The sequence below is a fragment of the Gobius niger genome (assembly GCF_951799975.1).
Source record: "Gobius niger genome assembly, chromosome: 24".
In the NCBI taxonomy this organism is placed as follows: Eukaryota; Metazoa; Chordata; class Actinopteri; order Gobiiformes; family Gobiidae; genus Gobius; species Gobius niger.
Window position 1 is genome coordinate 694,162 of NC_136875.1, and position 12,734 is coordinate 706,895.

The 12,734-nt window shown below is 42.3% G+C and overlaps 1 protein-coding gene across 2 annotated transcripts in view; it reads left to right on the forward strand.

Moving 5' to 3' along the window:
* The first annotated feature begins 1,575 nt into the window (after positions 1–1,575).
* Positions 1,576–12,734, forward strand: part of rhobtb3 (Rho related BTB domain containing 3) — a 30,266-nt gene continuing 19,107 nt past the window's right edge. The window contains exons 1-4 of one of the 2 annotated variants that reach the window (XM_079582250.1): positions 1,576–1,813; positions 6,578–6,770; positions 8,168–8,325; positions 9,499–9,607. In XM_079582250.1, coding sequence (XP_079438376.1) covers positions 1,658–1,813; positions 6,578–6,770; positions 8,168–8,325; positions 9,499–9,607 — 616 coding nt within the window. In that variant the 5' untranslated portion in view covers positions 1,576–1,657. The remainder of the gene's footprint in view (positions 1,814–6,577; positions 6,771–8,167; positions 8,326–9,498; positions 9,608–12,734) is intronic. The other variant, XM_079582251.1, reaches the window with a different exon arrangement.

Consider the following 12,734-nt stretch of genomic DNA (forward strand, 5'->3'; position numbering starts at 1 on the left):
GGGAGTCTCTCTGCAGACAGGGCTGAAGACAGACTATAGACAGACCCGGGGCTGATGGGAGTCTCTCTGCAGACAGGGCTGAAGACAGACTATAGACAGACCCGGGGCTGATGGGAGTCTCTCTGCAGATGGGACAGAAGACAGACTATAGACAGACCCAGGGCTGATGGGAGTCTCTCTGCAGATAGGACTGAAACTGTGGAGCTAGCGTTTGGTCCTCCTTGGGAGCTTCAGGACAGAGGGCAGGGACTGGTTGGGGCAGAAGGGTCTATCTATCTATCTATCTATCTATCTATCTATCTATCTATCTATCTATCTATCTATCTATCTATCTATCTATCTATCTATCTATCTATCTATCTATCTATCTATCTATCTATCTATCTATCTATCTATCTATCTATCTATCTATCTATCTTTTCATACAGTAGCACAGCATCGCCGCCTAGTGGTGAAATGAAAACTAATTTCAACTGCTGTTATGAATAGTTAATCAAATTTAAGTCAAACATTCTTCAAAAATAGTGAACTTATATTGTGACTGGGTAGGTCACTGCACTGATGAGGGGCCCCTGGGGCCCGATGTGCTGGACTTAGGGACTGGCTGCCAAACAGTGAGTTACAAGAAACAAGTGTAGATTAAAAGCATTAGACACCACATTGTTCTGTTTCCAGTTGACCCGTTGAAGCCGTGACTTTGTCTGTTTCTCAGGTTTATTACAGGTTAAGGCGAGACTCTGCAGGTGAATATGAAATGATAAAAGTAGAGATATCAATGTGAAACCTCAGGCGTACGAGGAAAACTGTATGGCAAGTTTTCTGTCATTTTTCGTTTTCATATGAAAAGAACACATTCTATGCATAAAAATGGTCAAAATTGTTTACATTTTCAGCGACAAAATATAAACAATGGACAGAGCCAGGTTTAAATTTATGGTTTTATTTTTTGACACATTAGTAATTAAGATTTTCCCAGAGGGATTTTAGAACTTGTTCAGTTTTTGAATAATCTAGTTATAAATGGAAAAAATCTGTAAAAATAAAAAACTCCCTTTTTTCCGTTCAAAACTCAAAACCTTAAAGGGGCTAGATGCAAGTTCTCCATTTTATACTCACTACTGCCACCTCAGGTCATACGTGTAACTGCAGCTTCTATATTAAGCTCGTGCATGACGGCTCCTCAGACCTGGATGAACACCTTTCTGAGTGACAGTGCAGGATTGTAGAGGCAGTTGTGGTGAACAGGTCTGAGCTCATTCTACACATCAGGACATTGTTGGAACATTTTATCATTTTTAAATTCCATATCGTCCCTTTAAAGTCTGTAGGAGCCACTACAGCAGAGATGTTGTCGCAACAATGTGAGGAAAACACATTTTGAAATCATGGCTTTCAATTTCCAATTTCCAAAACCTCAACCTTGAAAAACATGTTGGCAGATATTTACATACACTGGGGATTGATTTAGTCGTAGTAGTTTATTTGAGCTTCTTACATTCTTAATTTACTAAATCAAATCACGACGGAGTAATGACAACTCAAAGAGAGTTGGCCAAAGTAGAAAGGCTTCTAAGCGCCTGCCCTCTGCATTTCCAGGTCCCTCCAGGTGGTGGCGCTGGGGAGTGAGTGCGCATCAGGAGCAGCAGCAGAAGAGCTGATGAGCCAGGGCCAGCTTCAGGGGGCGCTGCTGTGGAGCTACCTGGGTCCCGGGGCCTTAGGGGCCCCCGACACCACCCTCCACCCGCCCTTCATGGAGTACACTGCCCAAGTGTTTGGAGACGTCAGTGTCGACGTCCGGGACTGTCCCGACTGGGTAAGAGCCAGGGTCAGCGTGGGACATTTGTCTTATTTTTTTATATTGCTTCATACCTCGGATAAAAGCACTAAATAAGTTGAGATGATGTACCTTTGTTGTCAGGGAGTGGGGGCAGTCATGATCAACAAAGGGGGCTGGTATTGTCCTGCTCCATTATAAAATGCAACAATGCAACACAAGAGTGAGGATGAATGTCATTTCATTGTTAGATTTCACTTATGCTGTTGTCCAAAGGCATGCTGGGTAATCGGGAGAGTTGGGACGTTTCCTGGTGGGCCGTCCGGTCGCGGTGCTTTAGGGGCGTCAGAATAAAATAATGAATTAATAACAGACTTGCACAGTTGTGCTGTTCCAGGCCTAAAGGCTTTAACTGGAGTCAGAGGCTGCAGCCGAAACCATCACATTATCGCCTCTAAGCACTAACATGAGTAACTAATGCTTAACCTTTCATGGGCCGACTGTTAGATCTGTGCAGTTCGGGAACTAGAGCTTCAGCAGCATTTTGAACAATCCGTCCGTCCTTAAACAGGGGAAAGGGAAGTGACATCACCAACAGCTGTTTTTCTTCTTCTTTAAAGTTATTGGTGGAGTGCAGGCCAAACAAAAGTGCATGTCGCCCCCTAGTGTCCAACAACAACATAGTGTCCAAACAAAGACATTTAAGGAGAAATAAAATCCAAATGATCCAAACATTTCCCTTTAGTCTTATTTTATTTCAACAGCTGTTTCTTAAAGCTACAGCAGCAAATGATCCATGTGGCTTAAGTTTCTACTAAATGAAACAAAAGCACAAACTGTCTTCATTTAATCCGTTTACTGAGTTTCCTCTTTAACACTGACATGTGACTGAGCTGTGGGGACGACAACATGGATTTATCACTTTTATAAAGTTTGGCTTGTGCAGAATCTTATTTTTTAATTATTTTTATTTTTATGATTAAATGTGCTCCTGTCAATCAATGGTTGCGCATGAATCACTGGAGGGTGGGGGCGAGGGGGGTGGGGGATTGGCTTATGGGACGGCACATAGCTCCTAATCACTGGTTGGTTAGCACCAGAGGTCCCTATGCTAAAGTGGCTATGATAGTTAGCATCAGAGGTCCCTATGCTAAAGTGGCTATGATAGTTAGCATCAGAGGTCCCTATGCTAAAGTGGCTATGATAGTTAGCATCAGAGGTCCCTATGCTAAAGTGGCTATGATAGTTAGCATCAGAGGTCCCTATGCTAAAGTGGCTATGATAGTTACCATCAGAGGTCCCTATGCTAAAGTGGCTATGATAGTTAGCACCAGAGGTCCCTATGCTAAAGTGGCTATGATAGTTAGCATCGAGGCTCCTTTTCCTAACTCCTTCCTAACTGACAGACCAATTCGGACGCTTCTTGTCATGGCGGACGCTGACGCACATCCGGTTTGCCGTAAGAGCTCTTACCAATCTGCTCGTTTTGGACGCAGATAGGGCCTCTTTTTCCAGGGAGAGGGAGGAATAAGTAAGTACACCGCCTGAATGTCACTGAACTGCAGCAGTTTTGTACAGAGGAATGGTCCAAGATTCTGATCGTTGTGAGCGTCTAATCTGCAGCTACAGAAAAGCAGTTATTGCTGCAAAAGAAGGATCAGCAGATATTTAATACGGGGTTCACTTACTTATTTACATGCTGTTGTGAATGTCTCAGTTTTTTTTGCAAAATATCTTGATTACTATTAATTTTTCCATTGATGATAGCACGTTGTCCAGGCCCTGTGGAAACAAAATAGCCTCACACCAGGATCCTCCTGCTCCAAACCTCACAGTGAGTGTAAAGGTGTTGATGGGCTGTTTCATTTATGACGTTGTGTGTTCCTCCCAAACTATTCAACTTTGGGTCCATCAGTCCACTGAATATTTTTCCAGTAGTGCTGTGGAGCACCCAAGAGCTCTTTCACAAACCGAAGTTGAACAGTTTGGGAGGAACACACAACGTCATGTGTGGAGGAAAAATGGAACAGCACATCAACATGTGAGGTCGAGCAGGAGCATCATGGTGTGGGGCTGTTTTGTTTCCTCAGGCGCTATCATCAATAGAAAAATTAATTCACAAGTTTACCAAGATATTTTGCAGAAAAACCTGAGATATTCACAACAGCGTGGAATAAGGAAGTGAATCTCGGACCATTCCAACATCTGCAGTTCAGTGAGATTCAGGGGGTGTACTTACTTATTCCTCCCTCTCCTGTCAATGTTTACATGATATAGCCAATAAAAATATGATCAAATGTAAATGTTTGGTATCAATGGCCGCTGGCTGCTCTGCTTTATGCCCACGACACTAGAGGCCGCCATTGCTGTAGTACCTCCATATCGCCGCTAGTCCCCCATTGAAACGAATTGGAGTTTAGACACCTTAAAAACAACTTTGACGCCTGGTTTCTATTTTTTCAACACTAGACTAGGCTAGATCTTCCTCCTGAGATAACGCTGGGTTAATCACAATATAAGAAACCAGGCTGGTTTTCGAAAGAAGAATTTTAGAAATCTGGTACTTAATGAGGGTCGGACTGTTAGCATTGGAGCAGCGAGAGCTACCCGTCACACAAGGGCGGAGTCTCCAGTGAAGATCCCGCCCTTATGTCCTTTTTAGGAACCTGCTTCATCAGAGCTGGGGAGGAGGAGTCTGTAAATCCTCCATGACTTCCCCCACGACCGTATCATTATGGTAAACGGGGAGGAGTGAGCAGAAGCTGTCCATGTATATATACAGTCTATGGGTGGTATTAGTTCAAGCAGACACTGTTTAATCATTCTTGTGATTTTATAAAAGATCCGACCACATTAATGACCAATTTAGGCAGAAATATGAGAAATCCCATACGTGTACTTACTTTTTCCTCCCACTGTATATCAAAATCAGAATAAAAAACCTTTGCATCAAATGTTATATTGTGGCAGAGAGACACCATTTGATGTTGAACTATTCCGAGGGGTTTAAAGTGCATATGACACACAATATTATATTCAAGATTTGACTCAAGATTGTACCCTGCTTTCTTTAGTTTGGCCATTTTTGTGATGTTTATAGTTCCACTTCCTCAATAGACACTGACAGGAAGTGACATCGATAGAGGCAAACCATTTTAAACTGTTGCCATGCAAGCATGTTTAGTCAATGGGAAATAAGTCAAACTGTTCTTTACCTTTATCTACTACTACTTTCTGTCAGTAACTTGCAAAATCTTCATTAAAATGACTGCTTCACTTAAATATAATGATGCAGATGAGCTTGCAACTGATATTATCCTTCTAAATAAGTCATATTTTCAAAAGCATTCAAACCTGTCATATGCACTTTAAGGGTGTTTAAGCGGAACACCCCTCCACCCCTCCAACTTGGTGCAGTCCAATCGAGCACAAGTAAAGAAGGGAAGGAAAAAGGCAGGTGAAAGGTAGAAAAATGGACAATACTTCATCCACATTGTGACTTGGTGCTGACGGAGGAGTTGTATCAGGCTCAGGCTGTGTACGCCGTGGCCCGTGTTGTTACAAATGTATTTGAAGGTTCCCTCTCTGGCGCACTAGAGTTGAGCTGTAACTCCACAGACACAGGGGCCAGTCTAAATCATTCAATTGCCGGGCTGCTATTGCCACATCAATCACTGTTCCGTAGTACATCATTATTTCCCCATATACAGGAATCTATTTACACCCACATGAACATGTACATATTTACAGGTATGGAGGGATTCAATAGGAATTATATTGAAAAGCGTCTCTTGTCTGAAGTGTGAGTATTTTATTCCTAATATATTTTTGGTCAGCGCTGTGTGATCTGCTTCTGAAATACTCACTTTTCTCATTGCTATGGGCACTAAAACACATTTCCGTGTACGTTATACTATGTATCTCCTGTCGGGGGCGCTATGGTGACAAACCTTTCCAATGGTGACAACGCCCACACTTTTTTCATACTGTAAATGTTTAGAAACAATTATCTATCCGGAACAGAGCAGATGACATCCTTTTCAAACCTGTAAGTATTTAAAGGAATAGGCCACCGTTTTTACATACTAAAATATGTTCTTACCTCACTTTAGTCGAGTTAATATATCCCCGTCTGGTCTTTGTCCGTGTGCTCTGTCACGCAAACGGAGCACATACGCAGCCTCTCCCACATGTCACATAGCTCCGAAAAAGCTCACGATAGAAGCTACCAAGCTCTTCCACGTGTTCCCTATTTAAATAAAGTTACGTGAAGTGTTTTCATGCAAAGTATATTTACACAGAAATGTAACATGTCGATTTTATAAGCAGATAAAAAGGGGGACTATATTGTGAGGCGTAATGATACGAGGAGTAAAACGTCTGCGCAGTAACTCCTAAAGGTTATTGACGGAAGTGAGCGGGGGAAGTCTTTAGGAGTTACTACGCGGACGCTTTGCTCCTCGTATCATTACGCCTCACAATATAGTCCCCCTTTTTATTTGCTTATAAAATCGACATGTTACATTTCTGTGTAAATATACTTCGCATGAAAACACTTCACGTAACTTTATTTAAATAGGGAACACGTGGAAGAGCTTGGTAGCTTCTATCGTGAGCTTTTTCGGAGCTATGTGACATGTGGGAGAGGCTGCGTATGTGTGAGCGCACGGACAAAGACCAGACGGGGATATATTAACACGTCTAAAGTAAGGTAAGAACATATCTTAGTATGTAAAAACGGTGGCCTATTCCTTTAAGTATGAAGGCTGAAGTACTGTATTGAAGTACTGGTATGTACTGCAGGACCTGCTGAGTGGCGGCTGGTCCGCGGTGCGTAAGGCGGTGGAGAAGGCGGACATCGTGGTGATAAAGTACGCAGTGACGGATAAACAGGCGTTCCATCACCTCCGCGGCGTCCTGGGGCCCAGGCTCCGTCCTCTCCTCAGACACTGTGGGGCCCCCGTCATCCTGGTGGCTGTGGGGGCCCGCCTTAACGGTACGCCATCTCTACTACTAATACAACTGCTACTACTTGTTACTTGTACTATTACTGTTTGTACTTGTGTGTACACCCACTGTTCAAAACCTGAGGGACATTTCAACTACTGCAATAATGTAGTATTTAAGTCCTCTCTACTGCAGGAATGTAGTATTTAAGTCCTCTCTACTGCAGGAATGTAGTATTTAAGTCCTCTCTACTGCAGGAATGTAGTATTTAAGTCCTCTCTACTGCAGGAATGTAGTATTTAAGTCCTCTCTACTGCAATAATGTAGTATTTAAGTCCTCTCTACTGCAGGAATGTAGTATTTAAGTCCTCTCTACTGCAGGAATGTAGTATTTAAGTCCTCTCTACTGCAATAATGTAGTATTTAAGTCCTCTCTACTGCAGGAATGTAGTATTTAAGTCCTCTCTACTGCAGGAATGTAGTATTTAAGTCCTCTCTACTGCAATAATGTAGTATTTAAGTCCTCTCTACTGCAGGAATGTAGTATTTAAGTCCTCTCTACTGCAGGAATGTAGTATTTAAGTCCTCTCTACTACAGGAATGTAGTATTTAAGTCCTCTCTACTGCAGGAATGTAGTATTTAAGTCCTCTCTACTGCAGGAATGTAGTATTTAAGTCCTCTCTACTACAGGAATGTAGTATTTAAGTCCTCTCTACTGCAATAATGTAGTATTTAAGTCCTCTCTACTACAGGAATGTAGTATTTAAGTCCTCTCTACTGCAATAATGTAGTATTTAAGTCCTCTCTACTACAGGAATGTAGTATTTAAGTCCTCTCTACTGCAATAATGTAGTATTTAAGTCCTCTCTACTGCAATAATGTAGTATTTAAGTCCTCTCTACTGCAGGAATGTAGTATTTAAGTCCTCTCTACTGCAGTGATGTAGTATTTAAGTCCTCTCTACTGCAGTGATGTAGTATTTAAGTCCTCTCTACTGCAGTACTACAGTTTTTAAGTCCTCTCAACTGTAGTAATGTAGTATTTAAGTCCTCTCTGTACTGGACTAGTGTAGTATTTGAAGTAGTCTCTCCACAGATGAGGGCCCGCCCTGTACTTGTCCTCTCTGTACTGCAGTAGTGTAGTATTTGAAGTACTCTCTCCACAGATGAGGGCCCGCCCTGTACTTGTCCTCTCTGTACTGCAGTAGTGTAGTATTTGAAGTACTCTCTCCACAGATGAGGGCCCGCCCTGTACTTGTCCTCTCTGTACTGCAGTAGTGTAGTATTTGAAGTACTCTCTCCACAGATGAGGGCCCGCCCTGTACTTGTCCTCTCTGTACTGCAGTAGTGTAGTATTTGAAGTACTCTCTCCACAGATGAGGGCCCGCCCTGTACTTGTCCTCTCTGTACTGCAGTAGTGTAGTATTTGAAGTACTCTCTCCACAGATGAGGGCCCGCCCTGTACTTGTCCTCTCTGTGCGTCAGATTGGGGACACTCTGTGTCTCACACCGAGGGCCTGGGACTTTCCCGGGAGCTGGGGGCCACTTACCTGGAGCTGCCCTCCCTCAACCACGCCTTCGTGGGGCGCTACTTTGGCAGTGTGGTGAGTACTACATGTACTTCATGTACTGTGAAGCTCCTCTATCAGGTTTTACAGATCCCTGTCATTGTTTGTCACAGCCCGATCCATGTGGCGACCTGATCAATACAATGTGCACATGCTCCAACGTTCTTACTATGGCAACATATACAGAGACAAACTTCATCTTACGGCTATTGATCTCAGGGCCGCTGCAAGCTATTTTAGTGCTCTGACCAGAAATGTTTGATAAAGCAGCTGCTTAGCTCTGAAAATGAGCCTGTGTGATGTGCTTTACCAACTTAAGTCACCTTAAATGGAAACTACTACTAAGCTATTAAACCCTTTCTGCAGGCTTTTACAAGTACTTCATTCCCTCAAAATATTGGTTTTATAACAGTGACTAGCAAAGAACGACTTCCGAAACAGCCCAGTATCGTCAAACTCTTGTCATAGAGGAAAGAGTTCAGCCATGGACAGGAGTGTAAACATATCCCAGAGACGTACCTCGGAGTCGGAGTATGTGTGACGTTAATACCTCGACAGGGAGAATCTGTGCAGGATACAGGACCTGTTGTGGATTTTCTTACTTAATAAAGCATAAGAGATGTTTGTCTAGTCAAGATGTGAAGTTTATTACACAATGCATTGCGGAGAGGGTTATCCATAACACGAGTTCATGGTAAGCTCTGCCCGAGTCAGCTTTGGCTGCACCTTATAAAGGTGAGCACCAAAGACAGAGCAGCATGACAGGGGTCATAGGTCACACAACAAAGGGAAGCACAGAAACCCATACACATGGTAAGACAGTTGGAGATGTCAATGCAGGCAACCAAAAGGCGCTTTGCCTGGTCATGCAGCAGGGCGGCGTTTGGAGGCAGAAGGAGCTCTTTGTGATGTTGAGGAGACGGGCCATTTGGGGCCTATTGTCTAAAGGTGTGAGAGCCTCGTCTGGAGTACAGGAAGAAACCGGTCTTTCTACTTGGTTTAGTCAGTGGCCCAGCAGGCGACCCGGGTGGTTACCAGCTTAGCTGACTAAACTTGTCACAACAGACCTTTAATAGGAAAACGCTTGGATAATTTTGAAGTAGATTTGCAGCTGGAGCAGGGACGCTGCTAGCCATTTTGGGCCCTCAGCAGAAATGTTTAATGGGCTAGAGTACTGCAGTATTTGTGATGTACTGCATGTATTTGCAGCTGGAGTACTTCATGGTGCAGTGTCTGAAACTCAAAGCCAAAGAACGGCCTGAAAAGCGCAAAGGAAACAAGGTCAACGACCTCCGACCCCCGCACCTCGAGCAGCCAGGTGAGTTCCGCTCAGTACCCATAGAAGCCACAGAAACACTGTTAGCTCATGGTTATTTATAAGGCCCTATAGTTCAGTATAGCAAGGTATGACATTGTACATTTCATGATATCTCTGAATATATTCATATTATTAGAGGAGGTTTTGTGTCCATAGGTGTGTATCCAACCCACAAAACATATTTTTCTTAGGGCCATTAGCGTTAGCCTGTTAAAAACAAACAAAAACCCCATGCAAATAGCAACCAGGCCCTTCCTGCTTAGCTTCCGAGGTCTGACAGGATTGGGCATAGCAAAGGCGGTATGGCCACAATGTATCAATATTCAATGTATTTCTCCTATAGTCGTTAGCTTGTTTAATCTATTTCTCCTATAGCTGTTAGCGTTAGCCTGTTTAATCTCTCTCTCCTATAGCTGTTAGCGTTAGCCTGTTTAATCTCTCTCTCCTATAGCTGTTAGCGTTAGCCTGTTCAACATTTTTCTCCTAGAGATGGGTTTCCGTTTCTCGATCCACAGCAGCGGCCATGTTGTGTGGCACATTTAATGAATAGAGTTCGGGAAATTCCACAGTTACCATGGAGATCCGCCATCTTTGCAGCTGTTAGCATACATTTCCATTAGCTGAAAACAGTATAAAAAGTGGAGAAAATACTGCTGGTAAATACATCTAACTCACTGTGGTGTCCAAGTGTTTTAATGTGAACAATAACTCCAGTGTGGGAAACTAGAAACAAATAAAAATAGCATTTCAAAGTGCTCAGGAAGTCAAGGAAGGTACTCTTTGGTGTTTGGGGAACTAAGACTCAAAAGAAAAACAAAAAACCAAGGCACTCCTCTCACATTATAATTCTCTTACATTTAAAAAAAAGCCTTTATTGTGCTGGGCTGATGAGTGTTAACATCTGCTGGTTTCTTCCACGCATCTCGGCTCCAAACAAGCCTTTGTCAAGAAGACAAAGACTTTTATTGATTAGCGCTTAGCTGAGCTAATCCTTTAAGTGTGTTGTTAGCGTCTCAAAAGCTAAACGTTAGTTTAAAAAAAATATCACGTAAATTCACTTTTTCCTAGCATTGTCAGGCATTTCACTCGCAATTTGTTACTCCGAGGATGACGACAGCTAACACAAAACTCAAAAAAGTAGTGTTCAGTCAGCTGATTTCCACAGTCAGGTGCGGATGTTGGGAAGCTCGTTTTGACCTGAGTTCCCCAGTCATTTTCCCCAGTTGAGCAAGGGTTCACCTGCATTCCCCAACTGGGGAAGTCGTTCGCCCGAGTTCCCGAGGACCACATGAACGCACCATTTCTCCTATAACTGTTAGTGTTAGCATGTTCAACATCTTTCTCCTATAACTGTTAGTGTTAGCCTGTTCAACATCTTTCTCCTATAACTGTTAGTGTTAGCCTGTTCAACATCTTTCTCCTATAACTGTTAGCGTTAGCCTGTTCAACATCTTTCTCCTATAACTGTTAGTGTTAGCATGTTCAACATCTTTCTCCTATAACTGTTAGCGTTAGCCTGTTCAACATCTTTCTCCTATAACTGTTAGTGTTAGCCTGTTCAACATCTTTCTCCTATAACTGTTAGTGTTAGCCTGTTCAAGATCTTTCTCCTATAACTGTTAGTGTTAGCCTGTTCAACATCTTTCTCCTATAACTGTTAGTGTTAGCCTGTTCAACATCTTTCTCCTATAACTGTTAGCGTTAGCCTGTTCAACATCTTTCTCCTATAACTGTTAGTGTTAGCCTGTTCAAGATCTTTCTCCTATAACTGTACGTGTTAGCCTGTTCAAGATCTTTCTCCTATAACTGTAAGTGTTAGCCTGTTCAACATCTTTCTCCTATAACTGTTAGCGTTAGCCTGTTCAACATCTTTCTCCTATAACTGTTGGTGTTAGCATGTTCAACATCTTTCTCCTATAACTGTTAGCGTTAGCCTGTTCAACATCTTTCTCCTATAACTGTTAGCGTTAGCCTGTTCAACATCTTTCTCCTATAACTGTTAGTGTTAGCCTGTTCAACATCTTTCTCCTATAACTGTTAGCGTTAGCCTGTTCAAGATCTTTCTCCTATAACTGTTAGCGTTAGCCTGTTCAAGATCTTTCTCCTATAACTGTTAGCGTTAGCCTGTTCAACATCTTTCTCCTATAACTGTTAGTGTTAGCCTGTTCAAGATCTTTCTCCTATAACTGTTAGCGTTAGCCTGTTCAAGATCTTTCTCCTATAACTGTTAGCGTTAGCCTGTTCAACATCTTTCTCCTATAACTGTTAGCGTTAGCCTGTTCAACATCTTTCTCCTATTACTGTTAGTGTTAGCCTGTTCAAGATTTTTCTCCTATAACTGTTAGCGTTAGCCTGTTCAACATCTTTCTCCTATAACTGTTAGTGTTAGCCTGTTCAACATCTTTCTCCTATAACTGTTAGTGTTAGCCTGTTCAAGATCTTTCTCCTATAACTGTTAGCGTTAGCCTGTTCAAGATTTTCTCCTATAACTGTTAGCGTTAGCCTGTTCAAGATCTTTCTCCTATAACTGTTAGCGTTAGCCTGTTCAACATCTTCTCCTATAACTGTTAGTGTTAGCCTGTTCAACATCTTTCTCCTATAACTGTTAGTGTTAGCATGTTCAACATCTTTCTCCTATAACTGTTAGTGTTAGCCTGTTCAAGATTTTCCCCTATAACTGTTAGCGTTAGCCTGTTCAAGATCTTTCTCCTGTAGATGTTAGCATTTGCCTGTTTGATTTATTTCTTCTATAGCTGTTGCCTGTTCAACATCTTTCTCCTATAGACCCTTTAATTGTTTGTAAACATTCTTAGCTGGCTTAGCTGGAGGCAGGAAGCTATCCATTGTAGCTGTTGTTATAGTAACAAACCTTGTTTAATTGTCTCACATGTACCTTAAGCCACAACAGGACCACATTTTTTTTGTTGGAGTTCGATTTATTTCCCCTATAGCTGTTAGCGTTAGCACAACCCACTCAAAACCTCCTTAATAATCTATCTCTTACATCATTTGAAGTCATCCACCGGCACTACAGTCGCTTTACAAACAAACTAAAAACGGAAAGTGTGAAAAAGTGAAAGATGCTGCAAGTGAAAAACATTGCGAAGCAAAACAAAAGCACATGTTC